Source organism: Oenanthe melanoleuca, chromosome 1 (assembly GCF_029582105.1).
Source record: "Oenanthe melanoleuca isolate GR-GAL-2019-014 chromosome 1, OMel1.0, whole genome shotgun sequence".
NCBI classification, from domain to species: Eukaryota; Metazoa; Chordata; class Aves; order Passeriformes; family Muscicapidae; genus Oenanthe; species Oenanthe melanoleuca.
Genome location: NC_079333.1, coordinates 108,487,938 through 108,514,399, shown reverse-complemented (window position 1 = coordinate 108,514,399; position 26,462 = coordinate 108,487,938). Strand labels below are relative to the sequence as shown.

At 42.0% G+C, this 26,462-nt stretch overlaps 1 protein-coding gene across 1 annotated transcript in view; it reads left to right on the top strand.

Moving 5' to 3' along the window:
• Positions 1 to 26,008, top strand: part of IGSF5 (immunoglobulin superfamily member 5) — a 28,503-nt gene extending 2,495 nt beyond the window's left edge. The window contains exons 3-9 of the mRNA XM_056485967.1: positions 5,372 to 5,692; positions 6,359 to 6,667; positions 10,672 to 10,800; positions 11,271 to 11,295; positions 16,338 to 16,450; positions 17,599 to 17,675; positions 25,053 to 26,008. Of these exons, the coding sequence (XP_056341942.1) occupies positions 5,372 to 5,692; positions 6,359 to 6,667; positions 10,672 to 10,800; positions 11,271 to 11,295; positions 16,338 to 16,450; positions 17,599 to 17,675; positions 25,053 to 25,121 (1,043 nt within the window). The 3' untranslated portion in view covers positions 25,122 to 26,008. The remainder of the gene's footprint in view (positions 1 to 5,371; positions 5,693 to 6,358; positions 6,668 to 10,671; positions 10,801 to 11,270; positions 11,296 to 16,337; positions 16,451 to 17,598; positions 17,676 to 25,052) is intronic.
• Positions 26,009 to 26,462: the final 454 nt, after the last annotated feature.

Sequence of the window (26,462 nt, the reverse complement as noted above, 5' to 3'; positions counted from 1 at the left end):
GCAGCTGTATTTTATTTCCAGAAGTAAATGTAAATTATCACGTTGATGGTTTCCCACCAATTCACACTTCACTTGCCTGAGTCTCAAAGTCAATTCAGATTAAAAGTGTCTTGGTGGCAAAGTGAATATTAAGTGACTAGTTGGGTAATGGAGACAAGGCTGATTTCTTAATCATAGTCTAGGTGGAGTTTTAACAGACAGGAATGATCTGCAGTGGGATGAGGGGAAAGGAATTGTCATGGATTAATAGTGAAAGGAAACACAAAGCAGGAATAAACAGTGAGTTTTCTGAGCAGTGGAGCTGCACAGGGATGTGTGGTGTTCAACAAGCTCTTCAGCAACCTGGTGAAGAGGAGGGAACTGTGAGGTGGCAGACTTTGCAAGCAGTGCAGAATTACTTAGGGCAGCCAAATCCAAAAAGAGACGAAGAAGATTTCCCAGAAAATGTCGTGATGCCAGATGAGTAAGTAAGAAAGAGAAAGCATTCAATGCAAAGCATCTCTTAAATGCAATATCTAGTGGGGAAAAGAATGTCTTGGAAAGAGAGGAAATTGCTGAAAAAGAGAGGAAATTTCACCATTTCATGTCTCCAACAAGGCAGATAAGATGAACCCTGGCATGATGTAAATCCACAGAAAGGTTTCATCTCTGATATTGGCTGTTTTGTTAACCCTTCCTTGACTAACAGGGCAGGTTAGGTTTGAGAAAGCCACAAAGTGTGATAGAGCTGTTCAAAGGCAGAGAATCAAAGAATCATAGGAGGGTTTGGGTTGAAAAAGACCTTAAAAATCTTCCAGTTCCAGCCTCCTGCCATGGGCAGGGACACCTTTCACTAGACCAGGTTCCTCAATCCAGCCCTGAGCACTTCCAGGATGGGGCATCCAGAGCTCCTCTTGTCTAGGAGGGAAGGATGAGGAGGCTTCACTACACTGGGATATCTTTTTCCTGCTTGAGAAAAAGAATAAATACTAAAAATATATTAAAATAATTAATTATTTGGAAGTGAATGGTGAAATGATTATTCACAGTTTCTCATAAACAAAGGTATTCCTGGCAATCACTAAAAGTATCAGAAGATTCAAATAGTAAATCTCACAGCCACTGGGTGTGGGGGATATAAAATTATAAATAGGCTGAAAAAAACCTAGAAACAAATATCATAAGGGGTATATCCATAGGTGCAGAAGCAATTTTTGGCTCAGGAAGTCCCTGGATCTCTTCTTTTTGGGCACTGGGAAGTTCTGCTGCCAAACAGTGAGTGAGAGGAGAGAGGAAGATGCCTGGGGGCTGTGGAGATGTTTGTGTGCAGGTGGGAGGAAATAAGTGTTGCTGAGCATCAGGAGTCTGGTATTACTTGACAGAAACATCCTGTAAGCATTTAAAAATTCTTGTTAACATAAATGAACAAGCCAGTCCCTCGCTGCAGGCTTTGACAAGCTCTAACCTACTTTGGTTTTCAAAAAGCTCAGCTGCAGGGCTGCTGGGTTTTGAAACAAACTAGAGCTGTCTGTTAATTAATTAATTAGTTTATTTATTGTTGTGTATGTAACAGTGCATAGCAATGGGCCAGTGCTGAGGAAAGGGAGGTAGAAGGCAAGGTGGGGTGAAGAAAAAGGGAAGAGAAGAGGAATTTCAAAGAGACTGGAAGGAAGATGCAGAAATTCAGACAGAAAGAGCAGGGAAGGAAGGAAGGAAGGAAGGAAGGAAGGAAGGAAGGAAGGAAGGAAGGAAGGAAGGAAGGAAGGAAGGAAAACAGATATTAGATACAAAAACTGAAGGATGAAAAGCAGTGTTTGTGGAAGGTCAATATGGCTATGGAGTGGGAGATTACTTTGAAATACGATAATGAGGCTGAAAAAATAATTAAAAAAAAGGAATCATTATGGCAAAAGGATAAGCCCATCCTGTCCTTCCCTGTGCTGCATCCAAATAGGTCACTCACAAAAGAGCAGAGCCAGAGCCAGCAGAGGACAGGAGGCAAGGAGGACAAGGTAGCCACTCTCAATGCCCTTGTTGTTGAAAACTCCAGCGTGGATGAGTGGCTCTTTGGGTTTATTCAAGCATGGAGGAAAAGACATTGCTGACAAAGGGCAAGGGTGGCTCTTTGGCAAATGAATTTTCATTTCTTCACAGCCTGCAGTGCTGTGACAGTGAGTTTGTGTGGCAGAGGAGGGGAAACACCAGCTCATAAAAGAGTTGGTTTGTGCTCTGGGAGCAGCTGGGACACCATAAACACTTAATTTAAGCAAATTTTCACCCCTGGTGACTGCTCTGTAAACATTTAATGATGTGCCTCAGGGAAGGTATCCTCACCCAGGTGTTTGTCAAGAGCCAAGGGGTGCTGAGGGAGCCAGCCCAGCATTTCCCTGCTGCAAGGATGGTGTTTGCTGGGTGGGATGTCTCCCTGCTGGTGTGTGGGGAAGCAGATGCCAAAACAGCTGTTAAGAGCTGAACACGTAATTCCTGCAAAGTGCAATGAAAATCTAGCCTGAGGCCTTAATTTGTTTAAAAGCAACCATCTGCAAGGTATTTTTGAAGCAGGATGCAAATGAAATCAGCACTGACATTTTCTCCCCAGTGCATGAGGCAAGGTCCAGCAGGACTCCCAGCACTGGCTCAAGGCACTGGAAGCTGGGTTTGGGTCCCATTTGTGCCAGGAATGTCCTCTGTGACCTCACACAGGTGACTTTATCAGTGTTTGTGCACTGCTGGGCAATGGAGCCTGCTGTTGGTTCAGGACTCCACGTGCAGAACAAACAATAAAAGCAAGAAGACAAAGAAGGCAAAGGCAAAATCACCCAAACCATCCAGGAAGCAGGTGGAGAAAGCTGATGAAATTGCTTTATTGGTTGTGCTGGGGCTGGGATCTCAGTGGAGGAGAGGTTATGTCCCACAGAGCATCCCCATGCAGGGCTCAGGGACCTGTTCCTAAGGGGCAGCAATCAGGGAAAGGTCATTTATTGCTCCAGCAGACATGGTTGGTGGAAGATGTAGATCCTCCCTTACCTGTGGACTGATAAAAAATAATTCTCATAGATAAATTATTAACTCATACCTGCCTACACTGCCCTGAATCTGAAGAAAGCAAAAGCAACGTAGCCAATTATTTTTAGAGCAAATGATCACTGATTATTCCTGTTTAGGGATAAATTTCAAAGATTTATTAACAGCAAGCATTGTCCTGAAAGTTGCATCATTTATTCAGAGCCCTGGCAGACCACAGCTCCTTGAAAATGTGAAGTGTTTGCACAGGCATGGAAATAAATTCCAAGTGCACAGAGAACAGTTTGCATTAAGAGGGGCAGAGCGGGTAAATTTTAATTTGAACAGAAATGTGATTTACTTAATCTTATCTACCTTTATTAATTATCAGAGTAGGTAAAGTTTGCTTTTCATTTAATGTTTTGTTGCTCACACTTTGCAGACTGAGGTGCATGGCAGAGGTAACACAACCCAGGAAGGTGGAAAATTTTTGTGAAGGTTTTTGTAAACATGACAGAACTCAGAGTCAGCCATACACAGAACCAGGGAGAGTGAGGTTTGCACAATCCTGCAAAACAAAGAAGTCTGTAAAAGCTTGCAGTGGGTGGGAGGAAAGAGAGGAGCTATTTATATTAAAGAACAATTCCTGGCACCACCCTGGTTGGAATACAGTGGTTCAAATGGGCTGGGAAGTGCAGAAGGGTCTGGGCAGGGGGCAGTGAGATTCCAGACCTGTGTCCTGGGTGAGATCACTGAGAGTGGGCTCTGGTTCCATTTATACAACCACCAAACACCCCTGCTGTGTGAAAAACACAGCCTGTCCTTCTCTCACATCAGCTGCTGAATGCAAGAAAAATGGTTTTTGCTCAATAATTTATAGCTAATCCCTAAATGAATAAACTGTCTAAAAAAACTTGGTGTGAAGGAAACTATTAAAAATTACTTCATTGTCCTGTCTTAGCAAGGGAGTGATGACCATTTCAGACTTCCTTTCTCCTGGAACATAATTAAACAATTATTCTCAGGCCAAATTTGTGGGCACAGGGTTTTAATTAGACAGTGTCTAATTGCTGTCATCTTGCAGAGCTCAGCTGGAACCATTGGGGCAGCACTGGCAGTCCTGGTGACAGGATCCCCCTGGCAGGACTGGTGGGTCTGTATGGAGCTAAATATCCATGCTCAAAACTCAAAATATTCCTGGATGAGACCCTGTGCAATTGGTGGGGTTGGCAGTGGGATGCCCTGGAGGAGGAGAAGAAAACAAAATTACTTTGTTAGGAGCTTTCAGCTCTGCAAAATATTAGCCAAAATTCACACTACCCTTCAAGGAGTTAAAAGTAATGAGTTACAGCACCTCTGGTTAACAGAGAGCCTGAGAAAGGCTTTAGAAGAAATACAATGTATGTGATGATGATTGAGGAATAGGGGAAAGAACACTGAAGGATAAATGATGGGGCTGCAAAAAATCAATGGCAATCCAAGGTGTGGAGAAGGGACTGGTTACACACTCCTTTAATTATTTAAAGTCTAGGCAGCTCATGTATTTTCATATTTAAAAGTGGAATTTTTTTCTGCCAACAAAATGGTAGTCAGTGAATTCCTGAAGACAAACAGGTGATTTTGGAGTGGGAGAAGGAGACATGAAACAATTAAAGGCATTTTTAAAGAAAACCACCTAATCTGAGCAGGATCTGAAAGATTAGATTGCACACCTCCATCTCTGAGCTGGTTGAGATGTTTTGCACTATCCAACCACCTCTGTTGGTGCTGTATTGTTGGAAGCCTGAAGCCTGGGAGTTTTGAACTTTCTGTGATTTCTGGCACTGACCAAAAGAATACTGCTTTTGACTTGAGGCCTTGGAGAAGCTTCCAAAATTGAGTGATGGAGATGGAATCACTGGTGTGTAATTAGAATAGAAGTGTGTGATTTCACATGGCGAAGGGCTTGGAATTTGGGGTTTCAGAATACAGTAATAGGTATGGGACAAGATGGAGGTTCTTGGGTGTTGTCTCTTTTTTCTTTCTTGTTCCTTCTTCATGGTTTCAGGTAATAGTTTTTGGTTGGATAGTTAGTGCTGCACTGTAGGTCATGGTGTTTGGTTATTGGGTCAAAAGTATAAATAATATAGATATTAGCTCTTAATTGGATAGGTAGCCTTTTAAAGACCTTGTAACTGGCTAGATTCACCTCCATTTTCTCACTTTTGGCTTGATAGCTACAAGTGTTGAAGAACTCTCTGTACTTTAGATAAGATTTAATAAACAACCAAGTCCGAACAAGAAATCCATCTCTTGAGCATTCAGTCCTGACCCTGAGTGAAGGCAGCAGAAACAAGCAAACCACTTTCAGTGTATATGTATTTATGGAGTGATTTTGGTTCCCTCACAGGCCTGGGCTTTTGCTACTCCATCACCAAAGGCCCTGAGAACGCCACAGTCCTGGCTGGCTCCGAGGCTCGCTTCAACTGCACCGTGTCTGCAGGATGGAAAGTCATCATCTGGCTCTCCAAGGGCAGTCCTGTCCTCACTGTCACCAGCTCCCAGGGCTCCCTGGAGACCACAGAGCGCTTCACCTCCCACAACTACACCAGTGGGGACCAGTTCACCTCGGAGCTGATCATCCACAACACCCAGCTGAGCGACTCTGGCAGGGTGGAGTGCAGCATCCAGCAGCCCAGCGACAACAACTTTGCCTTTCTCTCTGTGCAAGGTGTGTACAGCCACCAGCAAAATGCTGCTTTATCTGAGGAATTGCTCAAGTTATCCCTGGGAAGGAAGGAGCACATGCTCTCATTTACCATCCTTTGCCTCCTTGCCCTCCTCATCCTAATTTTACTGTCTGAGTGGGTTTAGAGTCACATGCAGAGTGCCAATAACAAAGGTTATAACTCCCCACGTTTTTTCCTGTTCCATCTCTTATTCCTTACCAGCCTGCAGGCAGGAAAGCAGGACCTCCCCATCCATTTGTTAAGGAAGGGCTTGGTGCAGTGATGACATCTCATCACCAATCTCTAAACCTTTTCTTATGTCACCTGAGCATATTTAAAACTTAGAGAGAAACACTGTTATTTCATTGTGTTGTCCTCCAGCTGAATATGTGTCAAGATGGCTGAAAAGTGAAATTTCCTGCTTTTTATTGGAGAGGTACTGAAAGCTGAGACTTGTGCTGTAGACACACTGGGTAATGAGCCCATGTAGTTGAAATATCTGCATGTTTCCATCATGCACATGGCATATCTTTATTAATAATTGTTTTCCACTTCATATCTCAAGGCATAGCTAGTTCTGGGTAGCGAGATAAGATTTAAAACTACCAGCAGGAAAGCAATGCAGCGAAACATTCTGAAGGAACAAAAACATCTTTTCCCTCCCACAGTTAATGGATCTTTACTCATCAAAAATAGCACCTTAACAGTAAAAGAGAACCAGACAGTTGAGATTGTTTGCGAAGCCTTGGGATGGGCTCCGGCTCCAGACATTGCCTGGATGAGAAATGACTCTCTGCTTGATAAGTCGAGCTTTGTTACCCACCAGAGCCCAGGATCCCATGGCCTCCACAATGCCCTGAGCACCCTGACTCTGACTCCGAGGGACACGGAGCTTTTGACTTGTTTAGCTGACATAGAAGCACTCCCCAGCCCTCAGACTGCGACTGTAACTCTTATTTTTGACAACTCTGCCACGGGTAAGTGGATGTTTGTTGTGCTTTTCCCGCCTGTACTCAGGGCTGTGTGTTCTGTTCTGGTTCTTTTTTTTTTTTGCTGTAAAAAGTCGTTTGTTTGCAAATGAAATCCTCTGGGGTGTGGGATTTGGAGCCAGGAGTCACAGCTTGGTGTGTAGGTAGGGTTAAATGTGCTTTAGCAGTCTAATGAGCCATGAAGCCCAAGGTAGGACTGAGCAAGGCAAAGCCTCTGACAAGGATCTGCCTCTGACTCCTGTGGATTCGCTGCTAGGAAAAGCAGCCTGTGCTCCTTGACCAAGAAAACACCCAAGGAATTGAGATCTTAAATATCCTTGATCAGAGCACGCCTGCCAGATTAACTTAATTTCTTACAAAGCCAAACCCTCATGTGAAATTGATCTCCATCATATCCAATACCAGTTTTACTCCTGATTTGGAAAAAAAAAACAAACCCTCCCAGTTTCTGCAACAACCCAGAATAAATTCTGTACTAACATATATGGAATTTTTGGGGCAGTGCATTAGGCTGCTTTGTACTGGCTTTTACTTAAGGAAATTCAGAGTTGCTTTAACCCAAACCTGGATGTCGTGCAAACCTCTCCAGAGCAGTTAGCGAGGCCTTTGATAACTCCAAATATTTTTGCTAAGGTTGTAATCATGCTGACAGCTTCTGTTGATGAACTGATTATTCTTCTGCAATGGGTGAGCGAGGCACATACAGAACATCCTCACAGGATATCAATGAGGGGTTTGGTACAGACATTTTGACACATAAACAACTGAGAAGACTGAGTGGCTGTGCCCTTTGTTTTCAGTATGAATCATTATTAGCAGGCCTTTTTCTGAAGTGCTTGCTTGGTGATGCAGTTGGAAAAGGTCATTTCATCATCCCTAACGTGGCCTTTTGTAGTCACATTGATCTTAATTACTGACTAAGCAAAATAGGACTATCCTGAGGAAATGAATACACTTCCCTGCCCACTTGTTTGTGATGTTTCCATAGCTACTCCCTGCAAATCAGAAGAGGAGAAAAACAGATGTCATGAAGCACTGTTAGTGTATAATTAGTGATTGTATAGGACCACCATTCATTTCTCTTTGGAAATACCATTGTGCAGCAGCAGGCACTCAAAATTTGTCAGGAAGGAGACTCTGAAGTCCTTAAATGATCAGAATGAAATAAAAGCTTGACATTTATGACACAGGAAGGTATATAATGTATATATCACACTCAAATCTAAGAGCTTGTTCCAGTTTTCATACACAGGCTCAGCCTTAGCTGGCTGTTGGGAAAGAACACAACCAGCCTCAAACATGTAAGAAATCCTTCCCCAAACTAATGAAATATCAATTTTCCCCTTCACTTGAAAGCTGGGGGAATCAAATTCCTCCTTGTTCCTCTCAAGCAATACAAGAACTACCAAAAATCTGAGCCCTCTCCAGCCAGCAGCCCTGGTGAGGGAATGTCCCACCTTCCTGCAGCTCTGGGCCAGTCTTTCCTTACAAAGGGATGCATTTTTGTGTCACTCACTCTTCCTACAGTGGTGTTTGGCTGAGCCTGGAATTTGGGAACTCCTACAGAGTTATCCCAGGAGATGCATTCCCAGAGCTGTTCCCTGGAATGGGATCCATGGTGGAGTTCCTTAGCTGGCTCCAAGCTGCCTTTGGCTTTGGTGTGGAATTCCTGCAGCTTTTGACCTGCAGAAGTTGAGGACAGAGAGTCTCCCATGAGCCTGGACATCCTTTGCTTTTCAACTCAGGCAGAAAAGCTCCAAAGTGTCCAAGAAGCCACATGCAGGTTTTTCCAGACTCTCATTCCTCACTGGTCACCCCTTTTCTGCAGACACTTAGTCAAAGTTTGGACAGCTTTGGGAGGAGCCAGAGGTTGGGATGGCAGCAGAGGATGGGCCCTGTGGAATGGGGAAGTTTCTCTGTCTTCACTAAACACTTCATGGAATTTGGTTTGGATTTCCCAGTGGACTCAAAGAGATTTAACACCTCCATGCCCCTCCCTTGCAGCCCTGCTTGTGTGTTCACCTCATCCATACCCAGCTCCAGTTTCTTTCTGCATCCTCCAGAACTGCAGAGACACAAAAATGCTGAAGCTCTGGGATTGTTTGTGTTGTGCCCTGTCCTTCTGGCTTCAGCTCCATAAATCTCTTGGCACATAACCTGACCCTGAGAGGGAGTGAAATGCCTTGGTGTGGCAGCCAGCCTGCAGGAATGGGATGGTGCAGGTGTGGTTAGCTCCTCCCTTCTCACTAGGGTGAAGCTTTCCCCCCTAGCTAAATAGATGTCATTCATATTTTAGTCATCTTCTATAGAACAAAATGTACTAAAATGTAGATTTCTGTTGCAGTACTTCTAGATAAAAAAATGCTATGAACAAGTTTATCATCAGCTGATGGCAGCCTACAGGATTTACTGCTAATTTTCAGGTTACTGAGTGCTTGTTGTTTTTCCTAATAGAAGAAATTCCTAACATGCTGATTGAGCATTAGGATTAGAGAAGACTGAAATAAATTTCTTAATGATAATGACCTGAGCTTTGGAGAATGCAGATTCTTGGCAGAGGTTCAAGCTTTGTAGGAGTCTCTGGTACTGTGTCTTTTCAGTCTGAAGCCTCCAAACCCCAAACATGCACCCAGGAAAGTTTGTAGATAGAAAATCTACCCAGGTAAACCTGATTGCCACATCAGGGGAATTGCCCTGACCTTGAGCAGCTCCCAGTCACCCTCATTCCTGTGGTTCCTTTCCCAGAGGCTGTCAGCCAAGTGTGGCCATGGAACTGTTAATTGGGACCTTGGATGAGGAAAAGACAGTCATAAACCCATGGGACAGAACTGTGCAAAATCTGGGTGTGTCTCACACCTGTAATTTGGATTGGAAGATTGTTTCTAAACAGCTGCCAAAAGTGTTTTGGGGCTGCTTTCCAAAGGGAAGCCAAACTGGAGGTGCTTCTGGAATATTTGGTCAAAGTAAGGAGCAGGATGATGTGACAAGCAGAGTTGGCATCTTGTTTGAACATCCAGCTGCCTGAGAAATATTCCCCATCCCTGAGAGTGTCCAAGGCCAGGGCTTGGATCAGCCTGGGACAGTGGAAGGTGTCCCTGCCCATGGCAGGGAGTGGAACTGAGTCATCCCTGATTCCATGATTCCATAATTCTAAATGCAAGATATTTTTAAAATTTTGTGCACGTGGGAGCCCTGTTTGCTTATAGCAACTGATTTCAGCAAGACATTGAATTATCCTTAAATCCCCTCATTTAACCCTGTAGATTAGATGAAGGAATAAGTTAAATGTGAGAATGCTGCAGAGAAGATGGGTCAATAACTGTGTATTCTTCACTGGTTTTGCTCTTTGGTGCTCTTTAGGTGGGGAACAGGTGTCCCACCAAGCACATCCCAAAATCAAACACTTGTTGAAATCATTGAGAGAAATCCCAAAACAGAATTGATTAGAAAATATTTTTTCCAGGCTAGAGATCACCAACTGTACTAATCACCTACAACTATTGCTGTGGTTTGTGGGGAGAGATGGACATTTTTTTTCAAAGCAGTTCAGTTATTAAAAGGGACACACACACATCTGATGAAATTAATTGTAACCCAAATACCTGTTTTCTGTCCACTGACAAGAGCAGCCAGGCAAGACACTCAATATCTGCAGTCTGGACTCCTAAACTGAATCTTAACACCTCCCTCCAAATGTCTCCAAAGGACTCTGGGAAGCCCAGCACAATTATAAAATAAAGTTTGAAGGTGTGCTGTGCTTTTCAGAAGAGAAGTAGCAGTGGGAGAAGTTACAACTGCAATAAAGGATTTGAATTCAGGAATATTTTAAATTCTTGGGTGCCATCCATAAATACAAACTCTGTCATTTGGAAAACACAGACTCCTTGTTAAATATTCACCAAGCACTTAATAGCATCTCAGAAGAGATAAATATGCTGAAAAAGATGTCTTGAGCCTCTGATAGTCCAATGTTTCTCCATTTAATTTAACAGAAAATGCTTACAGTGAAGACAACAGCAGCACGTGGGTTGTTGTGGTTGCAGTTGTGTTCTCATTCCTTGGTATTGTTCTCCTGATCGTTGTTGTTGTGGTTGCTGTGCGCTGCTGCCTGAAGAGGAGAGGTGAGTGAACCTTCACAGCTGCTCTGTACATTGAAAATAGACATTAAAAAGTGGTTTTGATTAGACATAAATCTACTTGTGACCTGTAAGCAGAAGATTGAGCAGGCAGATCCTGCTCTTGTGACCTGTTTAAGATCCTCCTTAATTTCACCATCGTGTTTCTCTCATAAATTTATTCCAATCAGTGTCAGCCCTTCACATTAACTCCCAGGGGGTCATGTGTTTTGGGAGTACATTAATTTTAAAAGACATTTAAAGATTTTTTATTGAAGATTGTTTTCTGCCTAATCCCAGTTTCCATGTAAGATTCTCTAATAGGGCTTCTCAATTTTGCAAACAGGGTGGAGAGATGCTCCTGTGGTAGCTGGAACTCAGGGCATGCTCTTAGAGAACTTACAGAAGCTTCCAATTTTAATTTCCTGCATTTTAAACACCTTTTTTTTTTTTTTTTTCTTTTTCCCTATTCTCAGGATCTACTTATCAAAATGAAATAAGGTAAGTCAGATGATCTGGGATAACTTTTTGGACTTTTTGGGGCTGCTGCAGGGAGGGACATGCCAGTGTTCTTGTCCTGGCTGTGTGAGCTTGTGGGGACAGCAGAGGGATGGGGGACAGCACCCAGGGAAAGGCTCTGACCTTAGGGATGGAGCTTTATATTTCCAAATAAGTCTCATATAGCTCAGTCTAATTCAAAGACATTAGTATTAGGTTGGTTATGCCAGGAGCAGCAAGACAAGCATAATTAAATTATATAGTTCTAAACTTTACTGAAATATTAGACCTATCATTAAAAATATTACTAATTTAATTGTAAAGTAAACTCAGCCCTACTGCTTTCAGGACTAGACACAGAATGGCTCATACAGAAGGCACTCTCTAGCTAACCTTAAGTCAAGGTGGCCAGTCATTTTGGGATTTCTTTATAAGAAACAAGAAAAGGCTAGTCCAAGCCTCAGACACCTAAATTTATGTGCCTGGATTTTAAAAAGTTTATCTCCATGACACCCTAGTGCAATGTGGGCACCAGGGCTTGCAGCAGGTGGGAAAATTCTGATCCCACAGTGGTGAAAACCTCATGAAAAACCTCATCAAATCTCAAAACCCTATCAAAACCCCATCAAACCCCATCAAAACCCCACAAACCCCATTAAACATCATAAAATCCCAAATGATGATGAGGATGAGGATGGATGGATGGATGGATGATGGATGGATGGATGGATGGATGGATGATGGATGGATGGATGATAGATGGATGATGGATGGATGATGGATGGATGGATGATGGATGGATGATGGATGGTTGATAGATGGATGATGGATGGATGATAGATGGATGATAGATGGATGGTTGATAGATGGATGATGGATGGATGATAGATGGATGATAGATGGATGGATGATAGATGGATGATAGATGGATGGATGATAGATGGATGATGGATGGATGATAGATGGATGATAGATGGATGATGGATGGATGATAGATGGATGATAGGTGGATGGATGATAGATGGATGATAGATGGATGGATGATAGATGGATGATGGATGGGTGGATGATGGATGATGGATGGATGATAGGTGGATGGATGGATGGATGATAGATGGATGATGGATGGGTGGATGATAGATGGATGGATGATAGATGGATGATAGATGGATGGATGATAGATGGATGATGGATGGATGGATGATAGATGGATGATAGATGGATGGATGATAGGTGGATGGATGATAGGTGGATGATGGATGGATGGATGATGGATGGATGGATGGATGGGTGGATGGATGATAGATGGATGATAGATGGATGATAGATGGATGATAGATGGATGATAGATGGATGGATGATAGATGGATGGATGGATGATGGATGGATGATAGATGGATGATAGATGGATGATAGATGGATGGATGATGGATGGATGGATGATAGATGGATGATGGATGGATGGATGATGGATGGATGATAGATGGATGATAGATGGATGATAGGTGGATGGATGATGGATGGATGGATGGATGGATGATAGGTGGATGGATGATGGATGGATGATGGATGGGTGGCGAGCAGAGCCCCCGGCGATTGCCGCCGCCGCCACAAGGTGTCGCTGCCTCCCCGGCGCTGCGAGTCCCGGAGCGGAGCGGGCGAGTCCCACCGACCCCCCCCGGCGCTTCAGGGCTGGATAAACTGGTAAAAAAGGGATTCAGAGGGCAGGGTTAGATAAAATATTAAAAAGCAATTCTTGACTGAAGGGGTGGTGAGGCACTGTGCAGGGATGATGTGACTCTCCATCCTCGGGAGGGATCCGCCTGGGATAGGGGAAGGTGTCCACGGCAGGGGCTTGGAGAGAGATGATCTTTAAGGTTTCTTCCAACCCAAGCTATTCTATAATTCTATTTTTAAAAATATTCTGTATTATATATAAAATATGTAAAAATAAATAATATTGTATAATTATATCTATAATATTAGATAATTATAAAATATACAATTTAAAATATAAAATACATACTATATATAATTATATAATTATATCTATCTAATATAATTTTTATATTCTATATAATATATAAACATTTATATTAAGATACTTAATATTTATTAATATATACTTACCTAATTATTTATATAATTTATTTCTATAATTGATCTAAATTTATATTATATTATATTATATTATATTATATTATATTATATTATATTATATTATATTATATTATATTATATTATATTAATTTTGTAGGTATATTTATTTTGTCTTATTTATTTTATTTATATATTTATTATATAACACATAATAGAAATATAATATACATATATAAATATATATATATGTATATATATATGATATATTAATTATATATATATATATATTTATTATATAACACTTATAATAGAAATATAATATACATATATAAATATATATATATATATGATATATTAATTATATATATATATATATATATATATATATATATATATATATATATATATATATATATATATATATAAAATATTATTATAGCTGTCCCGTGGATGATATCAGCACTTCATTGGGATTACCAGATGTGTTTCAGTGCAAAGTTCTTTGTCCATTATTGCACTGAGCTGGAAAAGTTAAGAAATCAATAACTGATGGCTGTCAGCATTAAGATCCTTTTTATCAGCACCTGTGTGGCTGTGACAGCCATGGCAGTGGGGTTATTAATATTATTATTATTTATATTTAGGCAGCACTTTAGATTTATTCTCTGCCTGTGCTTGTGGGGTTTTTAACTCCCCATCCCTTAATGAGTTTGCAGAATGTTCCACCCTGTTTCCAGTTTCATTAGCAGCCTCTTGTGGGGAAAGTTTGTGGAGTTTGTTGACAGATTTCCATTTGTAGAGCACTTTATTGATAGGGAACAAAATAAGGAAATTAGGTGCCCTCTGTTTTGTCCCAAGGAGATGATGCTTAGTATGCCATGCCATAAGTGTAAACTTCCATGGGATTTCTTACTTTGTGAGGCTAAATCCATCATTTTGCCAAGTGCAGCTATATAAATAGGGCAGGAGGAAATCAGCAGGGATTTCTTGGATGCTGACTTGGTTCAGAATCCCAAAAACTTCCAGAAGGATCAACCCTACTGAGGCAAAACCAGGTGAACGTGCAGGGAAGGACCTGCCCAGCAGTGGGGTCTGGAGCTGCCCAGACCCTGCCTTGCTGCTGTGGATCTGCAGTGCTTCTTGCAGACATGAACAGGTCCAGAATAGGGCATAACTTTCTTTCCTTCTATGTTTTTGCTTCTGGTCTGGGCAGAAACAATTCCACCTTCATGGCAGAAGTGTGTTTTTAGCTCTCAGTACTACAAAGTTACTATTTCTGAATTAACTCACTATGTTCACAAATCTTCTTATACTTTAAAGTGAAGAAAACTGGGCTCTGAGGCTCAGTTTGGACTGGGAGATTCAGTGTTGACAGTTCTTCAATGTTTTGAAAAACAATGACCCTGAAATCACAAGGATTATTAACAATCACAGATTTTGTAGGCTCAGAGTTTTTTTCCTTGAGGGGAACTTCCCTGCAGTACAAAGAATGATACTTGTCCAGATTTTGGAAGCTGCATTGCTGTGGTAGCAAAGAAGTAGTGAGACCAAACACACACTACTTTATTTTTAACTTGGCTGGCTATCTTCCTATACCTCCCACACTTTTTTTTTGGTTTTTTTTTTTTTTTTTTTTTTTTTTTTTTTTTTTTTGGTAGCTGCTTTTTATTTGGCTACTCCACTGAGTTTGTTGTGATCTGAGTCTCAGATAAAATAGACAGCACAATGTCAGGTAACATCTGGGGGTGGTAGTCCTAAACAATTGCTTGTGTCTTCTAGCAGCCCTGGCAGGGCTCTTGGGGTGTCCAACCTGTTCATCTCCTAGAAAAGCCCCACAGCTGGCAGCTGGCTCACCAGATTTGTGTGTGCATCAGTAACACCCCTCTGAAGCTCTGTGGGCCTGCAAAATGATTCCCATTAAATATAAAAAAAGTAGAATTACAGAATCATGGAATCATTGAGGTTGGGAATGATCTGCAAGGCCATCAAGTCCCAGCTGTGCCCATCCCCACCTTGTCCCCAGCCCAGAGCTCTGAGTGCCACCTCCAGGTGCCACCTGCAGGGATGGGCACTGCAAACCTCCCTGGGCAGTTCCAACCCCTGAGCTCCCTTTCCATGGGGAAATTCCTGCTGCTGTCACCCTGAGCCTGCCCTGCCCAGCCTGAGGCCGTTCCCTCTCCTCCTGTCCCTGTTCCTGGAGCAGAGTCCAACCCTCACTACAATTTTTTACTACAAGGACATGCAGCAGTTTCCACCAATGTCACTGCCACCCCTTCCCATTAAAAATTCCTGGTTTTCCATCACTGATTTGTGTTTGCACACCTCAGACCTAGGCAGAAGTGGAGCTGGGACTGGTCCAGAGAGAGGTAGCAACAGATCAACAGTAGCATCTCCTCCAAGATCAGAATTTTGGGTACAAAGCTCCATTCTCTCCCTGTGCAGCTGTGAGGATGCTGTTCTGCAAATTCAGAGATGTGTAACTTTAACCAAGGAATTTCTCTCACATGGAGAGTAAGTTTCAGAGTGAAAGATGAACTTCAGAGTGTACAGATGAATCTGACTGTGGGGATGTGAGGACACACTCTGGTTGTGCAGCTGGGCACCAAAATGATGAGCTGCCATAGGTGACCTGGCTGGTGTTCCAATATTGGCACCTAAATATCCTGCAGTTCAGAATCAGGGATCAAAATTCATTTTCTACAAAACCTATGATCTGGCACAGGGTCCTCACTTTTTGAAGGTTGCCTTATTTTTATGGTTTTTGACATTGCTGCTGATTGGAACTTTCCAAACAGAATTCCATGGAAAGAGATTTGTACCAGCTAATTGCTTGGAATATGTTTAACACCTATTTTTTTGGGACATTTACTTTTTTCTCTCTAGTCTGCTACCCAAGAATTCTCCCACCATGAAGAACTTCTAATGACAGATTTTTTTTTTTCTAGAAAAGTTTCAGCTGAGAAGAAAAAAGATGGTGATTTGGAAAACAGTCACAGGAGTGGCAGTGAAAATCTGGGATACATTCCAGAGGAATTGTGGAACACAGAACAAAGCCCAAGTGAGTCTAGGCTGGTGAATCACAGGTTGTCAAATTGATCCTCAACATGGGCCTTCAACAGGTCAAGCAATTAAAATTATGAGGTTTCACAATATTTAGTGAAGGACTTGTGCTTTTCCTGGACCTCTACAGAATGTTTTTGATGTTTTAGAGGAAGATCCTCCAAAAATATTGAAGAAACATCCAAGTTCTTTGCAATTGAGTTTAGATTTAGTTCTGGGTTTGATTTTTTAAATGCCTTTGTTCTTCCAATTATCTTCTGGGGCCAGATGTGGGAGGACTGGATTTTCATACAAGCAGCAATTTAGGCAATATTTTGCAGCTGGTCTGTGAAAACAAAAGAAAATCCACCACTACCAACACAAAAAAAAAAAAAAAAAAAAAAAAAAGAATAAAGGCAGTTAGTGCAGTTAGTGAACTATTATTTTTCTGATAAATGACTAAGGCATTATAAATTCTTGTCCTTAAGCACAAAGACTCTTCAAAAGCAAATGTAAATCTCCACCAAATCGTTACCCTCCACTTGCATTTATAACCACATTATTCTCAAAACATTTAATCAAACACTTAATGGCATAAAATTATTGTGCAGAGTCTATAATCCAGGCACACATCCTTTCCTCTCTGACAAATAAGTGGTGAAGAAATAAGTACAGGGGACAGATTTTGAGAGCATGTAGTATTAGAAAATGCAGCAGTTATAAAAAGTAAAAGGAAAATTAAATTAATCTGGACAAATTGATTCCCCAGAGTCCTTGATTGGCTTTTTTTCGTATTTGTTTGTGTTCTGGGTTGACCTTGGCTGGTCACCACTGACCTGGGTGTCTCCAGGACTGTTTCCCTCACTCTTTCTCACTCCTCTTTCCCAGGTCCTGCTGTGCTGGGGTTTTTTTACCTTTCCTTAAATATGTTATGGCAGAGGTGCCACCAATGTCAGGACCCTGCTGGAGCCACCTGGAGCTGCCTCTGTCTGACCCTGGTGTCACCTCACAGAAGCCACCCCTGCAAACTGCCTCAATACACAAATCTGGCCATGTTAGCCCAAAAAATCAGCCTTGGTTTTGCTCACAGTATTAAATCCTCTTTAGCCATTGTGGTTCATGCTGAGGTGGACTGAGTAACAGTAATCTTTTATTTTTTTGTTGCAGGGCTTGCCTCTCTTTCCCCAAAGTCTTCAAAGTTTGCTGGCCCTGATGACAATTTGCACATCAGTTCTGTACCAAAGGTAATGCTGATATCTTGAATATCTCCAGATTTTTTTTGTTGCTTCACAGAGTGTGTATTGTGCTAGAGCCAAACATAGATTTTGGGTGGAGGTGGACAATCAGAAGTCAAATACAGCTGTAATTGGGTAACTGGAATGTCCCTTCAGCACTCTTGGCTGTATTTTCCTTCAGACTTGAAGGAGATGTGGATATAAGGTGGAGGCATTGTGAAGGTGAGGTTTGAGGTTCCTTTGCAAACAAAATCCAGTGTAGAGACAGGAAATAAATGTGCCTTTTCTCTGGATCCTTTCTTGATGTATTTTCCAATATTCCAGAAGCTGCTTCAATCAGGAACTTTGATGCTGAAACCTTTGGTGTCTCAGCAGTAAGAGCTAGGAGGGAAAGCAAACACCCAACAGTGCCCCCAGAGCTTTGCCCCTTTTCCACGTGGATAAAATGTAAAATGAGGAGCTCAGTGTTTATTCCTCCACTGGCTCCAGTCTCAGTGGCCTCATTCTGAAGGCTGGTGCTGTTCTCTCTCAGCTGCCCACACAAGAGCAATGTGAATCTTAATTTACACCATATTTTTGTAAAATCCATTTAGCACCTCCAAGATGGTTTTTGCCAGTGTTCTCTTGAGGAAGTGGTGGTGCTGTGGTTCTGAGTTCACTCCTCAACACAGTGATAACTCATTTATTTCTGAAAAGCAGCTTCAACATGCACAATGCAGAAATCTGTCTTGGGGATGACATTGCACATAAATCACAGCAGAGTGTGTCAACTTCTTTTGGCACACAATGAAATTTAGGAAGCACTCAATCACCAATTAAAACAATGATCACATAATACCAGTAAAAAATAACAGCAATGACACTGATGCATTTGTGCCTGGTAGTTATGATGGCTGACATGAATTACTTGTCAAACAAAATGCTGTTGAGGCAAAGCTGAAAAGTCTGCACAAAACAGTTGTCCCTGGACAAAATAAAGATTCTGTTACACTGGCTTCTACCTGCATCAATAGCTGCACACACATTCTTGGGAAACACCAAGAGAATCAAGAGGTGAAGATTATTTATAACTGTTTTCCATATCTTAGAGGAATATTTAGCAATCTAAAAATGGCTTGGTGAAGACACACTATTTCTCAGTTTGAACAGGGCTTCTCAGTATATTGTGATGGCCCTGTCTGTGTAAGCAGGAGCTGATAAAAGGCTGGATTTGCAGATTTAATTTTATCACAATAAATGCAAACAGAGTAAAACATTTCCCAGACAAAAAGCATTTTCCTTTTACATTCATAACCTTCCCTGTTAACTGCATAATACAGGTTTTCTCACCAAACGTGTTCCTGGATAAATTCCAATAAAATTCAATCACCACTGATGCCAATTTGTTGCCCAATAACCATTGTAGTGTTCTTTTATTATATTTCTTGTCAAGTAGGAGAAATCAGATGTTGAATCATTTAGCTGCTTGCTGGCTAGTGCTGAATCCAACAATTTGTTCAGAAACCACCTGCCTTCCTGCCACTTCTAAGGGCAGAAAGTTGTGATTCTCAGTTGAGTACTGGAAACATTCCCAAAGACTTTTCATGTTTATTCTCCAGGACCTTGTAGTGAAAAACAGGAGGTTAAAAAAACAAAACAAACAAAACAAAAAACAAACAAACAAACAAACAAACAAAAAAAAGAAACAAACAAACAAAAAAAAAAAAAAAACACAACCCCCCCCCCCCCCCAAAAAAAAAAAAAAAAAAAAGAAAAAAAAAAAAAAGAGAAAGAAAAGTTATCCTGAGAATTTTTTTCCACAGTGAAAGAGGTCAGGAAGGGGTGGACTCCAATAAAGTACTTTTCTCTCCCTGGATAATCAGGAAAAATGAGCAAAAGTCCTTGCAATGCTTCTTTAGAGGTCAAGAAGAAGGAAGGAAAATCCAAGGCCTCCCAGAGGAGCAGGAAGTCCATCTACTGATGGAAAAATTGCAGATTGAAGATGTAAAACCTTATCTATTCCCATGTCTCTGAGGATAATGGCTTCAAATTTGATCCCTTCTGTTCCATATGTAAAAAAATTTACAATTTGAAACGAGTTGGGAGATTGAAGGAGACTTCATGTCACAGGTTTTGCTTCCTCAGGGTTTGTTACCCATAGACCCAGCTGGGTACAAACCTGAAATCCTGGGTGTGTGTCAGAAAGGGTGACAGCAGAAAACCACTGAGCTCAGCTTTAGGCCATTCAAACCCTTTGATTCAGAAACTAATGCCAGACATCCACAGAAGATAAATGCTGCCCAGTAATTGCACTGATCAATTCACAACCTGAACAAAAGGTCTGGCAAAGAACAAGGGAGGAAAATCAAAGATGTGTGAGACATTTAAAAAATGATGAGTAACGAAGCAAATTATTGAGCTGAGGGACAGAATTACCAGCCACTGGAAGAGGGGCCAGGAGCATCAGTCAGAGGTGCTGGAAGGTCTTCATTGTGATGATATTAACTGAGAAAAGGTCAAACTGAGAGCAGAGGGGCAGGCTTCTGTTTAATTGCAAATGTAGTTCCTGTCAGGGATGGGAGAGTGTGATCCTTGCTCCCAATACCAGGCTGAGCTGCCAGAAAAATTGGTTTTAGGGACCAACATCCCGCTTAGGGAACAATTCCTTATTCCCTGGCCCACAGTGTTCCTTCCAAAACCCAAGAGCAGTGAGGGGGATCCCCTGCCTGGGATTTTGCAGATTTTGGGGCCAGTTCTGCCAGGTCCAAGGAACTCTGTTTTCAGTTCCCACAGAAGGAGCTCTCAGGGCTGAGCAGCTTGCAGGATTGGACAATCTCCTCGATGAGCTTCACAATCAGCTCAGTTAATATGCCATAAACATCTCTGTGATCAGCCAGGAGCCCATTCCACAAGAGGGTGTGGCTGCTCATTTCCAGTGGGCTGATCCATCCCTGCTGTGACTTCAGCACAGCTCCAGGAAGCTGCCACTCCTCCTCCTCCTCCTCCTCCTCCTTCCCAATCCTGAGTGAGTCATGGCACCCTTCATGGGGAAGGATCTATTTTTCTTCTTAACTACCCCAAATGACACTCTATAAACTGGAGATATTATTTAGCTGTGGTTGTGGTTTTATACTGAGAAGGAAATGAATGATGAATTGCAGCTCCATTTATTGCCCCATATAGGATTGCTCCGACTCAGAGGGTTGTTGGAAAGAAAAATTAAGCGATCAAGATTGAATTAAAAGGTCAATAAATAGAAAAATAAATCGATGAAAGCAAACAATCTTACCCCTGCTGATGAAATGGGCTGCAGATATGTCATGTTATGATACCCATTGGTTAGCATATCATGACTAAGAGAGCAATAAATATTGATGATACAGATAGAGAAATGGCAGGTTCAGTTTGCAGATTTTTTTCCCAAATGTCTGTAGGAGAAGGGGAGGAGTGAAGGCACATGGGTGGGATTAACCCATGAAGAAACAAGGGGGAATTTCCTGGCTGTATTGATGGGAAATGTGCTGAGTGTCCAAAAAGCTGACAGGATGGAACTGGTTTGTTACTTGCAGTAATAACGTACCTGAATTATTTTGAGGGCATCCAGAATTTATGGGGTGTGTTTTCCTGTAAGTAAAGTGAATTTAGAATCAAAATTGAAAACTAAGGGCAGGTGGAGAAATAACCCCCAGAAGCAGAAAGCTGATTTTTGTTCTGTTTTTGTTAGCCCAGTGTGTGATGCATGTGGACACATTTGGGAGCACTCGTACCCCATTAATGTCAGCAGTTTGTTTTAATGCAGTTGGACTTGAATTTTTTTTGGCTGGCTAATACCAAGCCTTCAGTTTATCACACACTTCCACAGCACCAGTGTCTGAGGAGCTGCCATCTGTCACATCAGAGCTGAGATCAGAGTCCTGCCTCTCAGGGCCAGATGTGTGCTCATCATTCCCATCACTGCTATCACACGGGGTGCAGAACTGACTCAAACCTGCTTGTAAGAGCAGAAATCCTTCTTTCATTGACTGGAGATCACAATTCAAAACACCACAGAAGGGTTCAACCCTGAAACCAGCTGATACACACTCAGTTTACCTTCTGATTCATCCATGTGTTGCTAGCTCCCTTTTTGTCTGGCTGAAGAGATGAAAAAATCTGAGCAGCATCTGTTTCCCCAACCGAACCAACAAACTATGTGAAGCTCTTCCCAGTATCATAATCCTTTTATAGTAATCCCTGTGAAAAGGCATCCAAGGCAGATGATAAAGCAACAGGCAGGCTTTGAAGCATGTGACTGTCAGATATCCATGGTTAACTGGATGCCAAGCTGACAGTACAAAGAGATTTAAAACTATGTAAAAGAAATGCTGATGTTAGTGCATCCCTCCTGATGGTGGAACCACCTCAGAAACTCACTCCTAATGATGGAGATAGGGTTTTTCCCCTTCAATCTGTAGGGTGTAATGAATTATAAAGTCATTTTTCCTCAGACTAGGACTGGCAGGATGAGTAGAGCACTGAATTAATCTAAAGAGGAAACAACTTTGAAATCAAAACCAAGCAGGGGCTCCAGCAGCTCCAGCTCATCAGGGTATAAATATGAAGTGGTTGTTGTGGTCCTGCTCCTCTGCATTATTATTTGTAATGTGTTGTTTGAGATCTGCCACTGCATTCAGAAAATGAGTTTTAGGTCAGTGACCAGCAGCCAGCAGCCTCCATTTCAGTGAAGTGCAACCTCAGGAAGGCTCTGCTGCTTCAGAAAATGGGCCAGAAAATGGGCCAGCACACAGCAGGAGGTGATTGAAATTCATGAAGTTATTCATTAATTGATATTGGAGCACAGTAAGCATGAAGTAGAAGTAACTGTAAAGCAAATAACTCTGAGAGATGAAGAAGGGCAAGGGTGAGCCCTCATGGATGTCAGCCCCACCCTGGGAGCAAATTCTGCTCAGTCCTGCTCTGGTGGTGAGAAGTGCCATGACAGACAGAGGCTGGCTGGCTCATTCCTAAAACGGGATTTTTAAAGAAAAAGAGGCCTGGTGGGGTTAATCTTTCCCCAGGGCTCTCACAGGGCTTGGATCCAGCTGCTGTTCTCCTCTGGCTGCTCCCTGTTCAGAATCATCTGCAAACCTAAATCAGAGAATTTCAGAATGGTTTGGGTTGGAAGTGATCTAAAATATCATCCAATTCCACCCCTGCCATGGCAGGGACACCTCCCACTGTCCCAGGCTGCTCCAGCCCCAGTGTCCAACCTGGCCTGGGACACTGCCAGGGATCCAGGGGCAGCCACAGCTGTGCCAGCCCCTGCCCACCCTCCTAGGAACAATTCCTAATTCCCAATATCCCACTCAGCCCTGCACTCTGGCACTGGGAGCCATTCCCTGTGTCTGTCCCTCCATTCCCTGTGTCTGTCCCTCCATTCCCTGTGTCCTGTCCCTCCAGCCCTTGGCAATTGTCTCTCTCCATGTTTCCTGCAGCTCCTTCAGGCCCTGCAAGGCCACCCTGAGCTCAGCCCAAAGCTTCTCCTGTGCAGGTGAACAATCCCAGCTGTGCCAGCCTTTCCTCCCAGCAGAGCTGCTCCATCCCTCTGCTCATCCTGCTGCTCCTCTGGGCTCTGCAGCAGCTCCAGCTCCTCCCTGGGCTGGGGCAGGGCTGGGGCAGCTCTGCAGGTGGGGTCACACCTGGGGGGGCTCAGGGACAGGATTCCCTCCCTAAATCTCCTCTAGCATTGCCTCCAAACAGCCCCAAAACTGCCTCTTTCCTCAACACTGCTGGATGAACTTTCTGATTAATGTCTTTTTCTCCCTTTAGCAAATCTGGAGCAATAGAGGACTTTTCTGTAGCAAGTTCTGGGAAATATTCTCACCTAAGTATTTGCTAAACATGGGATTCAAAACATGACCTATTTCAGGGAGTTTTAGAGACTGTGTGTTCTTGGGCCCCCTCTGAAACTTTCTGGTTACTCAGTATGCTGCTGGTTCAGTATCCTTTATTCTCACAGACCACAGTATCTGGGAATATTTCCTTTCCACAAACATAAAACTTACCTTTGGCATTTTTTCAGACTTTCCCCCACCCATTCTATTTGAAAATTTGTTATTTTGGTGGGAGAGGTAGTAGAGATCTTCTCTGCTCAACATCACTGAGGTCTTTGGGCAAGAAATTAAGCAAGAAATTTCCAAGGATCTTGGAAAAGGTCCTTGAGCAGAGCCAGGCAATGCTGTTACTTCCCAAAGTACCTCTCCTCTCTGCAAAAATAAACAGTAAAGGAGGGTAAATTTAGAAAACAGCAGCATGTTCTAGCAACAAGAAGGGATGGGAGGGTGGAGAAAGAGAGTTGTGTTTAAAACAGAAGGCAGCTGTCTTGTGAAATGCTTCTAGGATAGTTAAATTTATCCCACAGTGGTGCTGGGGCTCATTAAATACCAGAGGCATGTTGTCCACATTTGTTATCTAACATTTGCCTCCATGTGTTATTCAATAATGTATGTGTACCAAATGCATTATTGAAGATGTTTAATACTGGAAGAATACCAGAGCAATACAGACTGTACATGATTAATGCTCCAGAAACAAACCTCAGGAAAATTGGTCAGTAGTTAGAGAAGCAAGTTTGCCTTGATAAAACATTTCACTGAGAAAAACAGTGACATTTCCATTAATTTCCAAGGGCTTGAGACCAGGTGAGGAATTGCAGGGAGGAGGTGTTGCTACTACATTTAAATCCACAGTTTATTTTACTCAAAGGCAGTTGAGAGTGATTTTTTACCTTGTCTTCCCTTCTCCAGTGATATTTTGTAAAAGCACAGAAGTAATTAGGACTGGAGATGCACCTGCACTTGTTTCAGATGAGGAAAAGCTTTCCAAGGCTGCTCTGATCCCAGTGGGGTCAGTTTGAGAACAGGCTGCAGTCAGTGGTGGTGGAATCCTGGCAGTCTGGGAAAGTTTAAAAAAAGCCTGGCTGGGATAAACACTGAGATGCTGAGGATCATCTTCCAGCCACGTGAAATGCTGGTGTGCTGTGATTTCTAATGGGTTTGGAAAGCAAACATTCAGATTTTTTACAGCTTAACAGGTATTTCCTTTAAGAGAACCAGAGGAGAAACACCCAACATCACCTTTGGCTTAGGAGCACACAGACTGCAGAGGCCACCAGAAGTTCTCAGGCAGCAGAAGATCAGATAATGAATTCCCAGGAGTGCCAGCAGCGTGTTGCATGTGAAGCTTTTGTTCCGTTCTGCTTCTCATGCTTTCCTTTGTGTTTGGATTCTGAGTGGGTTGCTGATGATGGAATTCGTGTTGCTGTGATGCTCTGGGGTGAGGGGTTGGCAGGAAACCTCCTGAGACCCCTTGTGGCACTGCTTTTCTGGGATCTCTTCCAGCTCTGAAACTGTTTTTGCTCTCCCCTAGGTGCGACCTCAAAGACGAACTGATTATCTGATGAGCCCAAAAAAAATCAGGAATGTGACACTCGTGTAGGATGAAAAGTTAAAACCAGTTCTCTCTGTTTAAGTTATAAGTTCTTTTGTTTTTTGTTTTTTTTTTTTTTTTCATACAGTGAAATAAAATTGCAACCTTTATAACACAGCATGTGATATCACAGCAAAATAATGTGGACATAAATGACATAAGTAGACTGCCATAGTTTCCAAGACAATGAGTTTCATGGGACTGGGGAAGAAGAATCTGTGCTTTGGGTCCCAAGGAAATCAGCAAAACTCCTGTCAGACAGGAATGTTATGTTACAGCAAGATCAAGGACTGGAAATGCAAGATATTTATTATTTCAGAAAAACTGGTTAATAATAATAATGGTTAATGTAATATTTAAGCACATTTTATTTACAGCTGATTATCTTGAGCTTTCAGATCAACATTTTTCCATTCCTATCTTGTAATAAAATCAAGGGAAGTTTTCATGAGAACTGCTTCAAAATTTCTAACTAAACTATCTTTGGATCAGAAATAACATTTCTCCATTTCAATACATTATTTTATGAGAAGTATTTGCCTTAAAATTCCAACCCAAAATAAAACCCCATCACCCATGTGCCAAAAAAATCCTTTTTTAAAAAAATTGAAATTCAAATAGCCTAAGCTAAAAAAATGTGGATTTGAAACTCTTGACTTTGAAGAGTTGTTGTTTGAATGTTTTATGTCTCTGTTCTACTTGTGGGCTGTGGTGGCTTCTGGAATTCAATTTGAATGGTGTTTTTTCCTCAGGGATAAAGTTGATAATGACCATGGGAAATGCACTTTAACAAAGCAACTTCTCAGCAGAGCAGATCCAGCACAAAGACCATATCTAAAATTGATGAAATGTTTTGTCTGAAATTCTGTATTTCATAATAAAACAGTTCAAGCTTATTATTTTATTTTTTTCTTTTACAAAAAGGCAAACTTCTTCCAGAAAAACAAGTTATTTCCAGTGTACTCTTCTTTCTTCCCACTCAAAGAATTCTGAATTATTCAGTGTGTCTCATGTTAATTTTTGGTACGAACCAGCACAGGTGCTCTTGAAAGAAGCCCCTACTTAGAATCCTTTCCAGTGACATTCTGTGAAAAAAACTGAGGAATTTGACACCTGAACTCAGGAAGGAGGAGTTGTTTTGCACATTTAGCATTTGGTATCTCCTTAACTCGTGCCAGATTTTGAGCTGCTGGTGGCATTTTCAGCCAGTCTGTCAGAACAAGTGCCGGGTCTGCCATGTGCTGTTTGTGCACAAAGCTGTTTCAAATTCTGACCATCCACTGCCTTTCTGTCTTGCTTGCCCAAGGAAGAGCTTTGAAATTAATTTTATAATGTTACCCAGACAAAAAT